The sequence below is a fragment of the Dryobates pubescens genome, chromosome 20, assembly GCF_014839835.1.
Source record: "Dryobates pubescens isolate bDryPub1 chromosome 20, bDryPub1.pri, whole genome shotgun sequence".
Classification (NCBI taxonomy): Eukaryota; Metazoa; Chordata; class Aves; order Piciformes; family Picidae; genus Dryobates; species Dryobates pubescens.
Window position 1 is genome coordinate 9,510,002 of NC_071631.1, and position 15,731 is coordinate 9,525,732.

The 15,731-nt window shown below is 47.0% G+C and overlaps 1 protein-coding gene across 1 annotated transcript in view; it reads left to right on the top strand.

The window, feature by feature from the left end:
• The window catches only part of STXBP4 (syntaxin binding protein 4), a 53,585-nt gene that overhangs the window by 12,500 nt on the left and 25,354 nt on the right, over positions 1–15,731 (top strand). The window contains exons 10-17 of the mRNA XM_054170892.1: positions 110–293; positions 1,497–1,575; positions 4,688–4,770; positions 5,295–5,391; positions 7,069–7,175; positions 8,068–8,163; positions 8,420–8,485; positions 14,293–14,469. Of these exons, the coding sequence (XP_054026867.1) occupies positions 110–293; positions 1,497–1,575; positions 4,688–4,770; positions 5,295–5,391; positions 7,069–7,175; positions 8,068–8,163; positions 8,420–8,485; positions 14,293–14,469 (889 nt within the window). The remainder of the gene's footprint in view (positions 1–109; positions 294–1,496; positions 1,576–4,687; positions 4,771–5,294; positions 5,392–7,068; positions 7,176–8,067; positions 8,164–8,419; positions 8,486–14,292; positions 14,470–15,731) is intronic.

The following is a 15,731-nucleotide window of genomic DNA, read 5'->3' on the forward strand; positions in this document are numbered from 1 at the left end:
GAGGTCACAGGCAGTGTTTGGAAAAGTGGCGTGTTTGCAAGGGGGATGTAGGATGTCATGAACACCACAGTGTGCAGTGTGCTCAAAGTCCTTCCTTCTCTAATTACAGGTTGGAAAGTTTCTGGGAGATAGCTTTTATCAGGCAAAAAGTCATTCCCAGTTTTCCAGAGAACTTGCAGAGTCCTTCCAGCCTCTTAACATCTCCTGTAGCACTGGGAGAGCAGCAGGCTACAGCACTTGGTTCTCTTGCATCTCCTCATGGCAAGCTTGTTTCAACCTTCACTCCAAATGCTGTGAGTATTTTATACCCCTTAGTTTGTCTAGCAGTAGAATAAACCACACTGATGTGGAAAATAAGAATAATGACTGACTTGTGGTAAGAAAGCAAATCAAATCAGCAGGAGCTGGGGTCTCAGGTACCAAGCTCTCCTTGCTGGTTCCCCAAGGAGTAGCATTTCAGAACTAGACATCTCTAGCCCTAGATCTCAGAGATAAAGTCCTCTCTGATGACTCTGTATGAGGTTGTACTGCACTTAGGGGCTGGAGCAGCTCTGCTGTGAGGACAGGCTGAGGGAGCTGGGGGTGTTCAGTCTGGAGAAGAGAAGGCTCCAGGGGGACCTTAGAGTAGCCTCCAGTACCTGAAGGGATCCTGCAGGAAGGCTGCAGAGGGACTTTTCATTAGGGTGTCCAGAGACAGGCCAAGGGAGAATGGTTTGAAGCTGAGGGGGAGCAGGGTTAGACTGGAGCTGAGGAGGAAGTTCTTCAGTAGGAGGGTGGTGAGACTCTGGAACAGTACCCACTCCCTGGCGGTGTTCAGTCTAGTTGAGAGGTGTCCCTGCCCATGGTGGGGAGGTTGGAGCAGAAGGTCTCTGAGGTCCCTTCCAACCTGAGTCATTCTGTGATTCTATGGTGAGATTTTTGCTTGAAAATTAGAGTTCTGGAAGAATTCATTCAGCTAAGCAGCAACTGATGCAATTCATACAGCTCACTGTTGGTGTTAAGAGGTAATGTTGCCTGTGAGAAGGAAGATTCTGAACCTCCTCTAATATTTCATTTTTAAAAAGACATTTCCAGTTTTATCACCTTTTTAAAACCAAATAAACTCTGGGTGTTGAACAAGGAAGATTAAAACGTTCCATGGCAAACACCAAGTCAAAGCAGATTGTTCTCAGTTGTTCTTAGGTTTGTCCTTAAAATCCTTGCTCATTTTGCTTTCCTATCAGAGATAGGAACATGGAAACAGGTTGCCTAGAGAGACTCTGCTGTCTCAATCTGTGCAGATATTCAAAGCCTAAGGCCCTGATCTAGGTTTTCCAGATGGATTTCCTTCTCACCACCACCTCCCCCCATGCCTTGTATCTCTTCCTAGGGTTCTTTTGATCTGCCCAGCCCTATTTCTCCCCTTGGTCTTCCTCCCTCTCTTTTAAATTAATTTCTAGTTAGTTTGTGCTGTGCTTTGGAAATGGAATTCCCTCACTTTTGGTTACCTTTCACAGATGGAAACTGGAGTCAAGATGGGAGAGCAATCTCCACTTCCTTCTCAAGACAGCAGCCCCGCTGATGTGTCTGCCACTGGTAAATGTTGATGTAATTCCCTTTCCACCCTTTATTCAGTAGCTGTCACACAGAAATTAGTGCACAGGGAGCTCAAGACTCTCTCAAAAAAAAGAGTAGTATTGCACTACTCAATAAAGGGCTGAGATCAATGAGTTGTTTAGTACCTTCTGTCAAATATAACTTACAATGCCTTGAACCAACAGCTGAAAGCAAATAAAAAGAGTGATCACAATACTTGCTGTGCAGCAGCAATGATAAGAGGCTCAGGAGCAGCCAGATAATGGAGACTCACATATAGATCAAGATTAGGTTGCCATGGGAACTGTGCTTTCTGGACTGGATGAAATTCTCTGGATCTATAGTGCTTGCATATTGGCAGGGTAGCAATAACCATGCAGAGCTCTTGCACAGCTCTTAACAAGCAGAATGCTTAGTGTGCATTTATAGCTGAGGGTCAATGCCAGCAGTCCCCTTGATCATAGCTTTAAATGGGTATCTTGCAAACAGCACTAGGGAAAAACAGAGCTTGTGGAGCTGCAGACATTCATTCAGAGAATGGTTTGGGTTGGAAGGGACCTTAAAGATCTTCCAGGTCCAGCCCTGCTGCCATGGGCAGGGACACCTCCCACCAGCCCAGGCTGATTAAGGTCTCATCCAACCTGGCCTTAAACACCTCCAGGAAGGAGGCATCCACAGCCTCCCTGGGCAACCTGTTCCAGTGTCTCCACACCCTCACTGGGAAGGATTTCTTCATATTATGTTTCTAATACATCTTCTATGTTATAAGGCTAAGAGCCCTGGGGCTGTTTAGTCTGAAAAAGCGAGGACCTCATTAACATCTATAAGTATCTGAAGGGTGGCTGTCAAGAAGAAGGGGCCAGGCTCTTTTCACTGTGATAGGACAGAGGGCAGTGGACACAAACTAGAACACAAGAAGTTCCACCTTAACATGAGGAAAAACTTTGAGGGTGCTGGAGCCCTGGAGCAGACTGCCCAGAGAGGTTGTGGAGCTTCCTTCTCTGGAGACTTTCCAGATCCATCTGGATGTGTTCCTGTGTGGACCTGCCCTGGTTGATGCTGCTCTGGCAGGGGAGTTGAACTTGATGATCCCCAGAGGTCCTGTCCAACCCCTCCCATTCTATAGTTCTAGGATACTCAGAAATAAGACTCTTGGTTAATAGAGTGCCACAAACAAGAGTTTCATTTCTGCCTGAAGAGATGAAGAAGGCCCCAGCTGATTAACATACCTGATAGCAGAGCTGCCGGAGTGCAAAGCAGGAGCACTTGCAGCTCCAGTTGGTGCTGGGTTTTGTCATGTTTTCATTTTAGCCTTCTTTAATCACAGGTCCTGAGCCAAAGCTGCCACTTCTCATGTGTTGCCTGTTTTCAAGGGTAACCTTTCAAAGATAACCTTGGAAAGTTAAAGTAGATCTTAGATTGTTAATTTTTCTTTTTCCTTCCCCCCCTCCCAATGCTGTAGGAAAAAATCAGCATAATTTGGAGAACTTCTTGCACAAACTCATCCACAAGGCTGCTTCCTTCTAAGCTGAAGGGGCAGTGTGCCAATTCAGCTGAGCTGCCTGCAGAATCTAATATAGCATGTGAGAGGTGTTAGTGTCAGAGATTTTCAAGATGTTTTGGTTTATGCTTTTGGCATATACAGAGAATGTAAATGACTTGGAGCTTGGAAACGGATATGCTGTGAAAGAATTCGGTGTGATCCCTTCTGTTCCTTCAGGGACAATCTCAAACTGCAAGAGCCTCCACTTTCCAAGTGCTGGGTTTGGTTCCAGTACCTCTCTAGCCCATTAATGAAAGACTGAATGAAGCTATAGGTTTATAAATGATGAATGCAGACAACTCATCCGTTTTCTTCTGCAAAAGACGAGTCACTGAGGAGCCTCTTCTGTTTGCATACATCACAAATGCAGAGGAATTGGTAGTTAACTGCTCCTTTTGTCTCCAGCCTGGGATCAAAGGCTTTCAGAGGATGCTGCTTCTTGTCTTGTAGCCACAAGTGTCTGAAACATGACAAAGCTGGGATTGAATTTCCTGAGTTTCATAGAATCCTAGAATGGTTTGCGTTGGAAGGGATCTTGAAGAGCATCCTGCCCTGGGCAGGAACACCTCTCACCAGCCCAGGTTGCTCAAGGCCTCATCCAGCCTGGCTTTGACACCTCCAGGAAGGGGGCATCCACAGCCTTTCTGGGCAACTTGTGCCAGTGTCTCCCCACCTCACTGTCAAGAATTTCTTTGTAATCTCCAGTCTCCATCTGTCCTCTTCCAGCTTCAATCCATTCCCTCCCATCCTGTCACCACAAGCCCTTGCAAAAAGTCCCTCTGCTTTTTTCAAGGAACATTTGAGTCTCATACAATCACAAGGCTCCAGGAGCTGAGGATTTTAAAGGAAGAACAAGGGTGTAAAAGAAGTTTGTGCCCCGCTCACCCCACAGACACTAAACCACTGAAACAGCCTCCCTGGGCAATCTGTGCCAGAGTCTCCTCACCCCCACTGTAAGGAATTTCTTTCTCATAGTTGTTGGAAGACAGTTCCCCCTCCAGTGTACTGAGGAAGCCTGCTGGATTGCAGGCTAAACCAGCTCTGCTCAGCCCTTAGCTGGCAGCAGGTCATCCCCTCTCTCCCCACAGTGTTTCCTAGATCACCAGCCAGGCTTTGGGGAGCTGTTTGATGAGGGTGTGTGTTGAAGGCCTTTCTCTGAATGCACAAGAGTTTCCCCTTCTGTTTCCAGAGTAACTGTGCCTCTCAGAGAGGAGAAAATACCACCAGGCTAAGCCATATGCTTGATGGATTGCTCAAAGTTATTCCTGGGTTCTCTTCTGCTAATTTGCTGCTTGTCACTTTTTGATGTGGAGGGGGGGAAAAAAGAGAGAAAACAACCAAAAACCCAAGAGTTGAAGTGATTGATAGCCATAATTTTTGTTTGGTACAATTATGTCCTTTAAAAGGGGGAGAAAAACCGAAAAGAAGTCAATCTCAACATGAAGATGCAAGTGGGGATTTAGCTGGCATCCATTTGAGGAGCAGAGCTTCAGAGCAGAGCTTTTCAAAGCAGTAGTTAAAATGTGACTTAAATGGGATCTTTGTTTTTTTCCCCCCTCTGCTTCTTAGTTATTGCCCCCAGCCAGAATGATGATTATGAGCTGCAAGGGAGGAACTCCACTCTTCATCTCAAGGCAGAAAAGCTGGAGAGGGTAAATGCTTCTAATCATCTGAGTTTTCCTTTCTCCTCCTCCTCCTCCTCCTTGGTGCATGTAAAACATCTGGAGAATATTGCTAGGCTGAGAAACTTTAAGGTGTAAATGATAGCCCCCAATTTTCTCTCTGGGTAGCTCTTTCAGGTTACAGACCCAATAGTGCATTGTATAGATTGGGCAAATTGCTGGGTTTTGTTCCTCTAATTACTGATTGACTCTTCTGGGGATCTGAGCATCCCTCAGGAGTTTTCAGGCAGTTATTAAGGACAAAGGGTTTTGCTTATTACACTCATCTGTATTCAAGGTTAAATAATATCTGAACAGCTCTCAATTAGAAGGAGAAGTCACAGAGTGTCTCTGGAATAAAAGCGTTGTCAGTGAGAGGGTACTGTGATACAAAGGCTCTTTGAAGTAGAGCTCTTTAATTACTCCCCCGTGTCCCTGCACTCATTATCCTTAGTCCTTTCTCTTGATTTTATTTTTTTTTCCCCCCCCCTCCAAAATCAGTTTTCTCCTTCCAGGCATTGAATTATCTTGGGATTCAGCCCACAAATGAACAGCAGCAAGCCCTAAGGCAGCGACTTCAGAACGAGTCTAAAGGAGCAGTGTCTTTTGGAGGTAATAATTTGTTAATTACCAGGGAAAAGAATGAGTTGTAGGGATATGGAAATGATAGATAATAACCATTAATGTGTTTTGCTGTCAGTCCTGGGTTGCTGCTGCAAATAAAAGGATGCTTTGAGGCAAGAACCTTTATTCCACTGTATAAAAAGAGGCTTGGAGTTTTGAAATGAAGAACTTGGAAAGGAAATCACAAACTTAACCTCATTAAGAGCCTTTTTGTGCTCACAAAATTCCTGCATTTTTTTTTTGGCCTTGACAGTAGGATCCTGTTTTGTTCCCAAAATGACTTGGGAGAGTTAGAGACACTGCTTGAAGCAGCTCTTTGACTCGTTTGGTTTGGGCCAAGCAAGAACATCCCAAACAGAATTACTTCTCCTCTTTGTTAAAATAAGAGATTTCAATAAGATCTTCTTAAGGCTTCCAGAATCACCCACTGAGGGCACCTTGTTGTGGCCTTCCAGTAGCTGGTGAGGGAGCTTTTAGGGTGTCAGGTAGTGATAGGACTAGGGGGGATGGGTCCAAGGTAGAGGAGGAGAGATTTAGATTGGATGTTAGACAGAAGTTCTTCACCGTGAGGGTGGTGAGACACTGGCAGAGGTTGCCCAGGGAGGTGGTGGAAGCCTCATCCCCGGACCAGGCTGGATGTGGCTCTGGGCAGCCTGATCTAGTGTGAGGTGTCCCTGCCCATGGCAGGGGGGTTGGAACTTGATGATGCTTGGGGTCCCTTCCAATCCTGACAATTCTGTGATTCTATGTGGAACAAGATTTGCATGGAGCCCATCGTGGTGATTCTCCCTGCTAAACCTAATCCTGCTGGCAATGAGTTGTTCCTCTTGGCTTTGACAAGCCTCGTAGGTGACACCTAACCATTTAGGAGTATTTCTCAGGAGCTGAGAGACACAGGACAGTTCTGCTGCTCAAACTAAGGGAAACTTCACTTTTCCTAAAGCTTATGAAAACCAGCATCAAAGGCAAGCATATGAGGAAGAATTTCTTGTACTTCACCTTCAAATCCCAGTGGCTTTTCAGGGACCTTAGCAAGAGAGATGCTGGATCTTCCAGCAGATTGGATGTGGAAACAAACTGACCTTTGTATTTCCACCTATTTTTGTGTCTTAGTGTAGCAGATTAATTTTTTTTTTAGCACATGCAGAACTCAAGCCATAGGGGTTCAGAATGCTGTGAGGTTTGTATTTAAACCTTCCCACAGAATCAGTTTTTCCAGGTTTCTGTCACGGGTTTAATACAAAAAGGAGCTGTGAGGAGGTTGGGATTTTCTCTCTGTTTTTCTGCAGGCTGTGTGTCCCCAAGTAAGGCCAAGGCTTTGTGGAGGGCAGGTGGATAAGGATGTGCAGGTTTCCTTCTGGGAATGGTTTGAAGCTGAGGGAGACCAGGGATAGGCTGGATCTTAGGAAGAAGCTCTTTGTTATGAAGGTTCTGGAGCCCTGGAGCAGGCTCCACAGGGAGGCTGTGGAATCTCCTCTGGAGACTTTCCAGATCCATCTGGATGTGTTCCTGTGTGACCTGCCCTGGGTGATGCTGCTCTGGCAGGGGAGCTGACCTTGATGATCCCCTGAGGTCCCGTCCAACCCCTCCCACTCTATAGCTCTATGATACTCAGTAATAAGACTCTTGGTCCCTTCCAACCTCTACTATTCTGTGATTCTCTAGATTTTGGTGAAGTTTCAAGGAATCTGTTCTCTATGCAACTGAATGCAGCAGAAGACCACCAAAAGTCATTTGGGGCCAATGAAACTGGCAGCTTGCTGGACTCCCAGGTGAAATGTGTGAGTGGGACAGCCTGCAGCCTCTGGGAGGAGGTTGTTGCAGAGCTTGGTGTACATAAGATTGCTCCAGGTCTTGGGCAGATGCTCAGAGCAGCTCCATATTGTGGCAACCTATTTTCTGGGAAGCTTTTTAAAGCAGCCTGCTTTGCAGAGAGCAGTTCCTGCAGTGGTGCTGGGCTCTGTCTGTAGCTGTGGCCAGCAGTGAGCACTGAGCTTTCTTCACGGCAAACAGCTTGCTGCTGCCTGCGTGAGGAGTGAGCAGTGAATGAGCTGCTGCTGGGCTCAAAACGACTTTGTTCTGCAGCTGGCTCTAAGAAATAGTGAAGGATAGCAAAATAAGAGAATGGATTCATGTACTGAAGAAAACAGGGGCTGTTAGTGGTGTGTTCTCAGTATACTGAAAGATAAATATATCTATTAAGTGCTAATTAAAATAGGAATTAAACTATAAATCCTTGTGATGATCTTGGAGGTCTTTTCCAGTCAATAATGCCATGAAAAAGAATCATTCCATTAAAGAGAAGTTGCTCAGAATTGCCTTCAGTACTTCTGCTGTGGTCAGAATTGCCTTAACTGTTTTTAAGGCCAGGCTGGATGTGGCTCTGAGCAACCTGACCAAGTGTGAGGGGTCCCTGCCCACGGCAGGGGGGTTGGAACTGAATGATCCTTGAGGTCTCTTCCAACCCTGGCAATTTTATGATTCTGTATTGCTTCCATGGTCAGAATTGCCTTAAATATTTCTGCTATTTTCAGAGCTTCCAGTTGTTTCCCAATACAGGTTATCCTCTCTTTTTAGTTTTTATTGCCAAGACCTTTCAGAATAAGCTGTTAAAGATGAGGGGGAGGGACAGTGAGCCAAGGGTTCTAACCTTCCACATCTCAGTCCCCACAGTCTGCAACCTGTGAGTCTTTGGAGGAAGAAATGGAAAAGCTTAAGAAAGAAAGAAGTGAAACCTTAAAAGAGATCAGCAAATTAAAGGTAATATTTATTATTATTGTTAGCTTTAAATTCTCTAAGAGACTTAATTTCTTTCCTGAGCGTGGAAAGTGATTTATTGGTTGGGTGGTTGGTTTTAATTGAATTTTGTGTGCAGTTTTGGGTGAATAAATCAAAAGGCAGAGCAAACAGCCCTTACTGTGTTTGGGGGTTAGGTGTGGGGGGGGGAGAAGCCCTCTTTCCAGACCCATTTGTTAATTACTTCTTTTTGTTTGGTTATTTACTTTTTTTCCCACAGGAAAAATTGTCTGAATCTGTGCATTTACAGAAACAGTTAACAGAGGAGCTGCAAATGGTCAAGCAAGTATGTTGAAGGGGCTTAAAAATAGAATCATCCTCTTTTTTGACTGTTTTTTTGGTGGGAGAAGGAGCACGTCTGTCTCTCTTGGTGCTCACTTAGACAACCTTTCAGCACAAGGTGGTTGTGTTGGGATTCTTTTGTTTGGGGTTCATTTGTTGCTGAAAAGCTTTTGATTAGAATTGGAGGACACTGCTCTGTAAACTTCCTGGAGGAGCAATACTTCTCTGCTGTTGAATTGAGCTGAGAACCATAAGAGAACCTGCAGCAGGTAAGTTGGATACTAATCCAGTAGCATCTTTCTGGCCCTGAAATGTTCTTGAAATGATTCTGCTATTCTTAGGCAGCAGGGTGGTCCTCATCTGCAAGTCCCCAGGGTTAGCTGCTTGAGTGTGAAGTAGGAAAGAATAGACTCCTAGAATGAGATGCCCTTGACAACCCTGCTTGCTAGTTACCAGCAAAATAAAGGTACTGAGTGTTCTGAGAGGGATGTCCTCTCTTTCTGTCTTCTTTCCTACCTATAATTGTGACAGAAGAAATCGGGGTTCCTTAGGGCATTTGACCTTCTTGTGTCCCTTACATAGGTGGGAAATTTCCTTTCAGTCTCATGCCTTTTATAGCCCCACCTCAACCCCTCAGGCTTGCCTGTTTCTGCTCAACACCATCCCCTCAGCTCTTTTCTTCTCAGGAGCTGGCCACCTTCCTCCTCTCCTGCACATGTTCCTTGTAGGTTTCTCTTGGCTGGCTGTTCCATCAGATGGCACAGTGCAAGCTACACTTCAGAATTCTTTCCATGTTAAGATGAGGTTTTATGGGCTTGCTCAGATACCTGCAGTGGTGCAGCACCTTCATTATCACCTTCCATGCCTTGGACATAAGAGAACCTCAAAGGGGCCTACATGAAAGCAGGGAAGAGACTTTTTTGGGAGAGCTTGCTGTGATAGGGTGAAAGGGAAGGGATTGAAGCTGGAAAAGGCCAGATTGAGACTGGAAGAAATTCCTGACAGTGAGGGTGGGGAAACACTGGAACAGGTTGCCCAAGGAGGATGAGACCTTGAGCAACCTGGGCTGGTGGGAGGTGTCCCTGCCCATGGCAGGGGGATTGGAACCGAAGGAGCTTTAGGGTCCCCCCCATCCCTTTCTGTGAATCTGTGAACTGCCTGAAAGCTTTCCCCATGACTATTGTGATGTTGCCCTGTGGGGCAGCAGGGAAATCAACTGGATTTGTCTTGGTTTGGGATAAGATGGAACTAAGTGTGTTCCAGTAGTGCACCTCATGTTCCATTCCCTGCTGGCTGCTCGGGCTGAGCAGATGTCGACTCTGGGGGGACAGACTGAAGCTGAAAGCACAAACCCCACGATGCAAACAGGGTGGGCGTCAGGTCCTCGGCAGTGGAGGTTTGAATGCTCACGGCTGCTATTACCGGGAAGGTAGGCTTGGAGCAGGAGGTGGTGCTGCTCTGGGGGCGGAAATGTCCTCTTCCTACCACACGAGGTCCTCGTGCTTTTATTTTTTCCCCTCCAGCCCTGTCCTGTGCTGCTGAAGGTCAGCTTTGCAGGACGAACCTCCAGGGCATAAATATTCTCATTTCTGAGGAAGTAACTGCCGTTGAAAAGGCTCCACATAGTGAAATGAAAGAGAAATACTAAATTCTGTGTAATTACAGCACTGTCTGACCTATTTTAGGAGGCACAGGCAGGCTTTTAATGGAAATTTGAGTTCTGTTTCTACTTGGTGCATTTTCAAGTGTTTGATGTTATCATTGAGTCACAGAATGGCTCAGTTGGAAGGGATCTCAGAGATCATCTGCTCCAACCTCCCCACCAAGACCAGGGACACCTCTCAGCTGCTCAAGACCTCATCCAGCCTGGCCTTGAACACCCCCAGGGAAGAGGCAGCCACAGCCTCCCTGGGCAGCCTGTGCCAGAGTCTCACCACTCTCCTATTGAAGAACTTCTTCCTCAGCTCCAGTCTAACCCTGCTCTGCTTCAGCTCCAATTCATTTCCCCTTGTCCTGTCTCTGGATACCCTCAGGAAAAGTCTCTCTGCAGCCCTCCTGTAGGATCCCTTCAGGTACTGGAAGGCAGCTCAGATAAAACACCCTCCTGATGCTTGAATTCACCCAAGGAACAGCAACTGGCTTCAAAAGCAACCTCTGCCTTGGGCTTCTGTAAGGAAGACAGCAGTGTCCTGTTTGTTGTAGTGGCTTTGTACCAGATGAGGACAGAGGCTCCCATCAGGTGTTTCTACAGATCATAGAACCATAGAATCATTTTGGTTGGAAAAGCCCTCTGAGACCATCCACTCCAACCATCAACCCAACACCACCATGGCCCCAAGTGCCATGGCCACAGGTTTCTGGAGCACCTCCAGCTGCAGATTCCATTTCTTTGCACCTTCTTTCATACAAGCAGTTGAATGAGATAGGAGGAAATGTTGAAGCAGGCTGTTGCCCTTCCGTTCTTCTCTGCTGGAGGCCCCTCACCTGCAGCATGGAGAGAGACCCTTCCCCAATGCAAGCTGTGGAATGAGGAAACCTGGTGGTGGTGTTTTCCCTTTATGCCTCCTGCTCCAGCCAGCAGCTCTGGTTGGTTCAGTGGCAGTGTGGGCAATCAGTTCGTTGTCAGGCAGGAACCCATTGTTCCTTAATTACTCCTTTAGGTCCTTGGCTGTTGAAATCTGGTCGCACTTAGGCTGCCAGGAGAGCAGAATTAATATTCAACAATTGGGCTCATGAAAAAGCAAAAGGGGGGAGGGAAGGCAGTTGTGGATTAGAGGAGATTAATCCTTTATCTGAAGGAGGTCTGAAGCCTTCCCTTTTCACCACAGCAATTTTCCCAGGTCTTTGCTGTTGTCACTTTAATTCCTCTGTGTGCCTTTTTGAGGCACCACTCTTTGTCAAAGTCTCCTTTACATTAGTCATGCTTAACATCAGCTTCATACTTTTGCCTCCAAGAGTCTTTTCCTACCTCCAGCCTGTTCCTGAAGGATACCTTTGTTACTGAAGGCTACCAAATTGTCCTCTGCAGCAGCAGGGCTTAGCTTTCCTTGCTGCTGGCAAGGTGTTTCTTACAGAGGCAAGGAAATGCCCTCTACAGAAACAGTAATTTTGACCTCTCCTTCTGTAGATCACTCACCTCTGAGAAGTTTGTGTTGTCTGATTTGCTATCCAGACAAAAGAACTACTCCAAGGAGCCTGCAGGAGGTGTTCTGGTGGTCTTCCAGTCAGTAACAGCCCCTTGGACTGCTCTTAGAGTTGTGCAAACCATAGAATTGTTGGGGTTGGAAAAGCCCTCTGAGATCACCCAGTCCAACCACCAACCCAACATCACCATGGGCCCAGGTGCCATGGCCACAGGTTTCTGCAACACTGCCAGGGATGGGGACTCCACCACCTGCCTGGGCAGCCTGTGCCAATCCCTGACCACTCTTGCAGCAAGGAAATTTTTCCTCCTCTCCAACCTAGCCCTCCCCTGGCACAATTTCAGGCCATTTCCTCTCCCTCTATCACCTGATCCTAGGGAGAAGAGACCAACCCCTGCCTCACTGCAGCCTCCTCTCAAGGAGCCGTAGAGCACAAGAAGGTCTCCCCTCAGCCTCCTCTTCTCCAGACAGGATCCTGCTCAGTAACAGAAAGCCAAGCAGCAGGCAGCTGGGAGGAGTCTGTCTTTCCAGGTCAAGCTGACCATCATCACCTAGATCAGGAGCCTCTGCTGCTTTGTTTTCCAAAAGAAAAAGAAAGAAAACACCTAATAAACCTGATAATTAAACTTGCTGCCACATGAGAGGTTATTTAAATGTGTCTCCTAGCAGTTGAGTTCCTCTCACAGAAACCTCCAACCTATAGAGCACCTTGTCCTCCTAATGATCCTGCTCTTTGCTCCATGTGTGATTACTTCTTCTAAGGCTTCATTTTCTGGGAGACCAGAATGTCCCTGGCACTCCTCCAAGCGGGGATGGGATTGCAAAACCATTGTCAATAGGAGGAAGATGATGTCCTCTATATGTGTGTCATTGAGATTAGCTTACTTATGGCTTGAAATGAGTGTTTATTGTTAAGACTGTGAGCATGCAGGTTAAAAGTCAGCTGAAACTGAGCCTGGGAGATCATTTTACAGAAATAAAAAACAACATCATGAAGAACTGTAGGAAAACCTGACTCGACTGCACAGGACAAATGCTCCTAAGTTAGCAAAGAAACCAACTCAGTCTGTCTTTGGTGAGCTTCACTGAGCTCTGGAGATGTCCCTGCTGGGGCCCCTCTTCAGTGTCAGATGACATCTCCTCCACAGAAAGAGGAATCACAGAATGCTCTGGGTTGGAAGGGACCTCCAAAGCTCATCCAGTCCAACCCCGCTGCAGTCAGCAGGGAAATCCTCAACCAGATCAGGTTGCCCAGAGCCCTGTCCAGCCTCACCTTGAATATCTCCAGGGATGTGACCCTAGCCATCTCCCTGGGCAACCTGTTCCAGTGTTCTACCACCCTCATGGTGTAGAACTTGTTTGGCCACTTAGGTTTTTCAGAGGCAGGGATTTCAAGCCCAGTTTCTAGATGACTTCCCCTTTGCTACGGATTCATGGTGTGAATTCTCTGCCTTCCCTCCTCCTCCTCTAGCTCCATTCCCAACCAGGATATCATTACAATAAGAAGGCTCAGAATGGGATTTGAACAAAAGTATCCTTAGCTGAGGGCTTTTTACAAAGGGTTTCTAGCTCTGTGAATTCTTACATTGAAGGCTTCCCACTTCAAGGACTCAGAAAGTTGGTGACTTTCTCCCCAGATTACTCAGAAGCTAAGGGGAAATGCTGATGGGTTCCTGGGTTTGGTGGCAGCAGTCTTGTGTAGCTACACTTTTGATGAGCAGGCAAGTTGGTTGGTTGGTTGTTTCCCCTAGATCTGCTGTCCAGACCTTACTTGGACTCCCTAAATGTACTAATGAAGGTTAACTTGAGTTAATAGCAGCAAAATGAGCCAAGCAGTGTCCTCAAAGTCAGATTTTACAACATTTGGGGATGACTTTAGCTGAATTAAAAGCTAAAATGTTTCCAATTTTCTGCTTTCCATACATTATTTATATCTATGTTTTATGTAACCTTCTGTGGTACTAGAGCAGAAAAAGCAGGAATGAGGCAGGAAAATAAAGCCCAGCACTTGTGCTGAGAACAGAGTGGATGCTTGCATTAGGAACCCATCCATGCGCTGAACGAACGCTGGGCTGAGTGTGAATTCAGGCAGTAATAATAACAGCAGCAAAAAAACCATCTCATTAAAGTGCTTTCTTTTACTGTGGGGCAGCTTAACAGTACCAGGTGCACTTCCTTGGAGCCTTTCAGTCCATGAGATTTACGGAAATCACAGGAATTGTGAGGTAGTTTGTTAGGAAAATTCTCTCTCTGTTTTGCCTTTGGCCATCGTGCACTTAACCATCAGCAGCTGGACCATGGAGTGACAGAATGGTTTGGTTGGAGGGGAACCTGAGCTCATCTAGTTCCTGGGCACCTTCCACCAGCCCAGGTTGCTCAAGGCCTCATCCAACCTGGCCTTGAACAAGGAGGAGGCATCCACAGCCTCCCTGGGCAACCTGTTCTGGTGTCTCACTACCCTCACTGCCAAGAATTTCTTCCTCATCTCCAGTCTTAATCTGCTCTCTTTCAGCTTCAATCCTTTGCCCCTGTCCTGTCACTACAAGGGGGAATTTACATTTGTTTGTGACTACAAGGCAGCCCTCATGCCACCTGCAGTGCTTTGGAGCTAAACCTGTGCTTTGCTTACTGGAGCTGCAACTCTCCCCTCAAATTCTGTCGTCTCCAGGAAGCCAAGGCAGCCGTGGAGGAGACAAGAGCCCTGAGGAGCAGGATTCACCTTGCAGAAGCTGCTCAGAGGCAGGCTCGGGGCATGGAGCTGGACTATGAAGAAGTGATTGGGCTGCTGGAAGCTGAAATTGTGGAGCTGAAGGCTCAGCTCTCTGAGCACAGTGGCCAGAATAAAGTAAGCAGAGCGGTCGCCTGCCGGAGTTTCCATGGCTCCCTCCCTGCTCTCATCTCTCTTGTCTTTCATTTTTCTTTTCATCTGCTTTTCTAAAGTAGGTCACTGTTTGTCTTGTATTATTCAGTAACTGGAATGATGTGTGGGGAAAGGGGGAGGGAGGGGAAGGTGAAGTGTGTGTGAGTCTTCCTTTATCCAGAGAGCTTGGTGCTGGAAAAAACAGGATCTGGAGGCATATGTGGGTCACGAGCCAAAGGGGCAACATCTCCAGGGTTAAAGCATGGAGCAGTGGCTGGAAAGACTCTGGGGGGGGTATGGAGGGTGTGTGTGCTTTTGTGTTTCAGTCACAATGGCCTTCAGCTTTGTTTGGTGGGCAAATAATCACAGAATGGTTTAGGTTGGAAGTGGGCTTAAAGCTCATCCACTTCCAACCCCACAGCCATGGGCAGGGACACCTCCCACCAGCCCAGGTTGCTCAAGGCCTCATCCAGCCTGGTCTTGAACACCTCCAGGGAGGAGGCATCCACAGTGCCCCTGGGCAACCTGTTCCAGTGTCTCCAACTCCTACTGTAAAGAATTTCTCCCTAATCTCTGGTCTAAATCTCTTCTCCTCCAACTCCAAGCGGTTGCCTCTCATCTTATCACTCAAGCCCTTCAAGTGCCCCCCTGGCTCTCCTGGAGCCCCCTTCAGGTTCTGAAGGCTGTTCTAAGGTCTTTCTCTCTTCTGAACAGCCCCAACTCTCTTAGCCTTGAGCCTCCAGCCCTTGCTCCAGTGGGGGGCACAATCTCTGTAGCTGTTTGCAGAGTACAAAGGGATGCACACCACCAATCAATACAAGCACAGGAGAGAAGCCCTAGGGGGTCATTTCCTCCACAGTGCACCATAATTACTGTGTTGGCCAAAGGATGGAGAGATTCAAAGGACTGGACTCAGTTTGTTCACATCCTGGCTATTATTTATGGCACCCTGCTGACAGATGCTGTCACTGCCAGGCTGTGGTTTTGATTCATTCATGAATCAGTTCAGACTGCCTTCAGTTTCCACCCTCTCACTGCTGTTAGCTTCCAGTTTCCCTTCACCTTGACATTGTTTGCCCAAATCTGTTGCAGGCTGGGAGTGAATTCCTAGCAGATGAAGCACACCTGCCTCAGGAGCAGCTGTGCTTTCCAGAGCTGTAGGAAAGAGGGTTGCAAACATTTGCAGGATTACAGAATGGAGGGGCTGGAAGGGACCTCCAGAGATCATCCACTCCGACCCCGCTGCC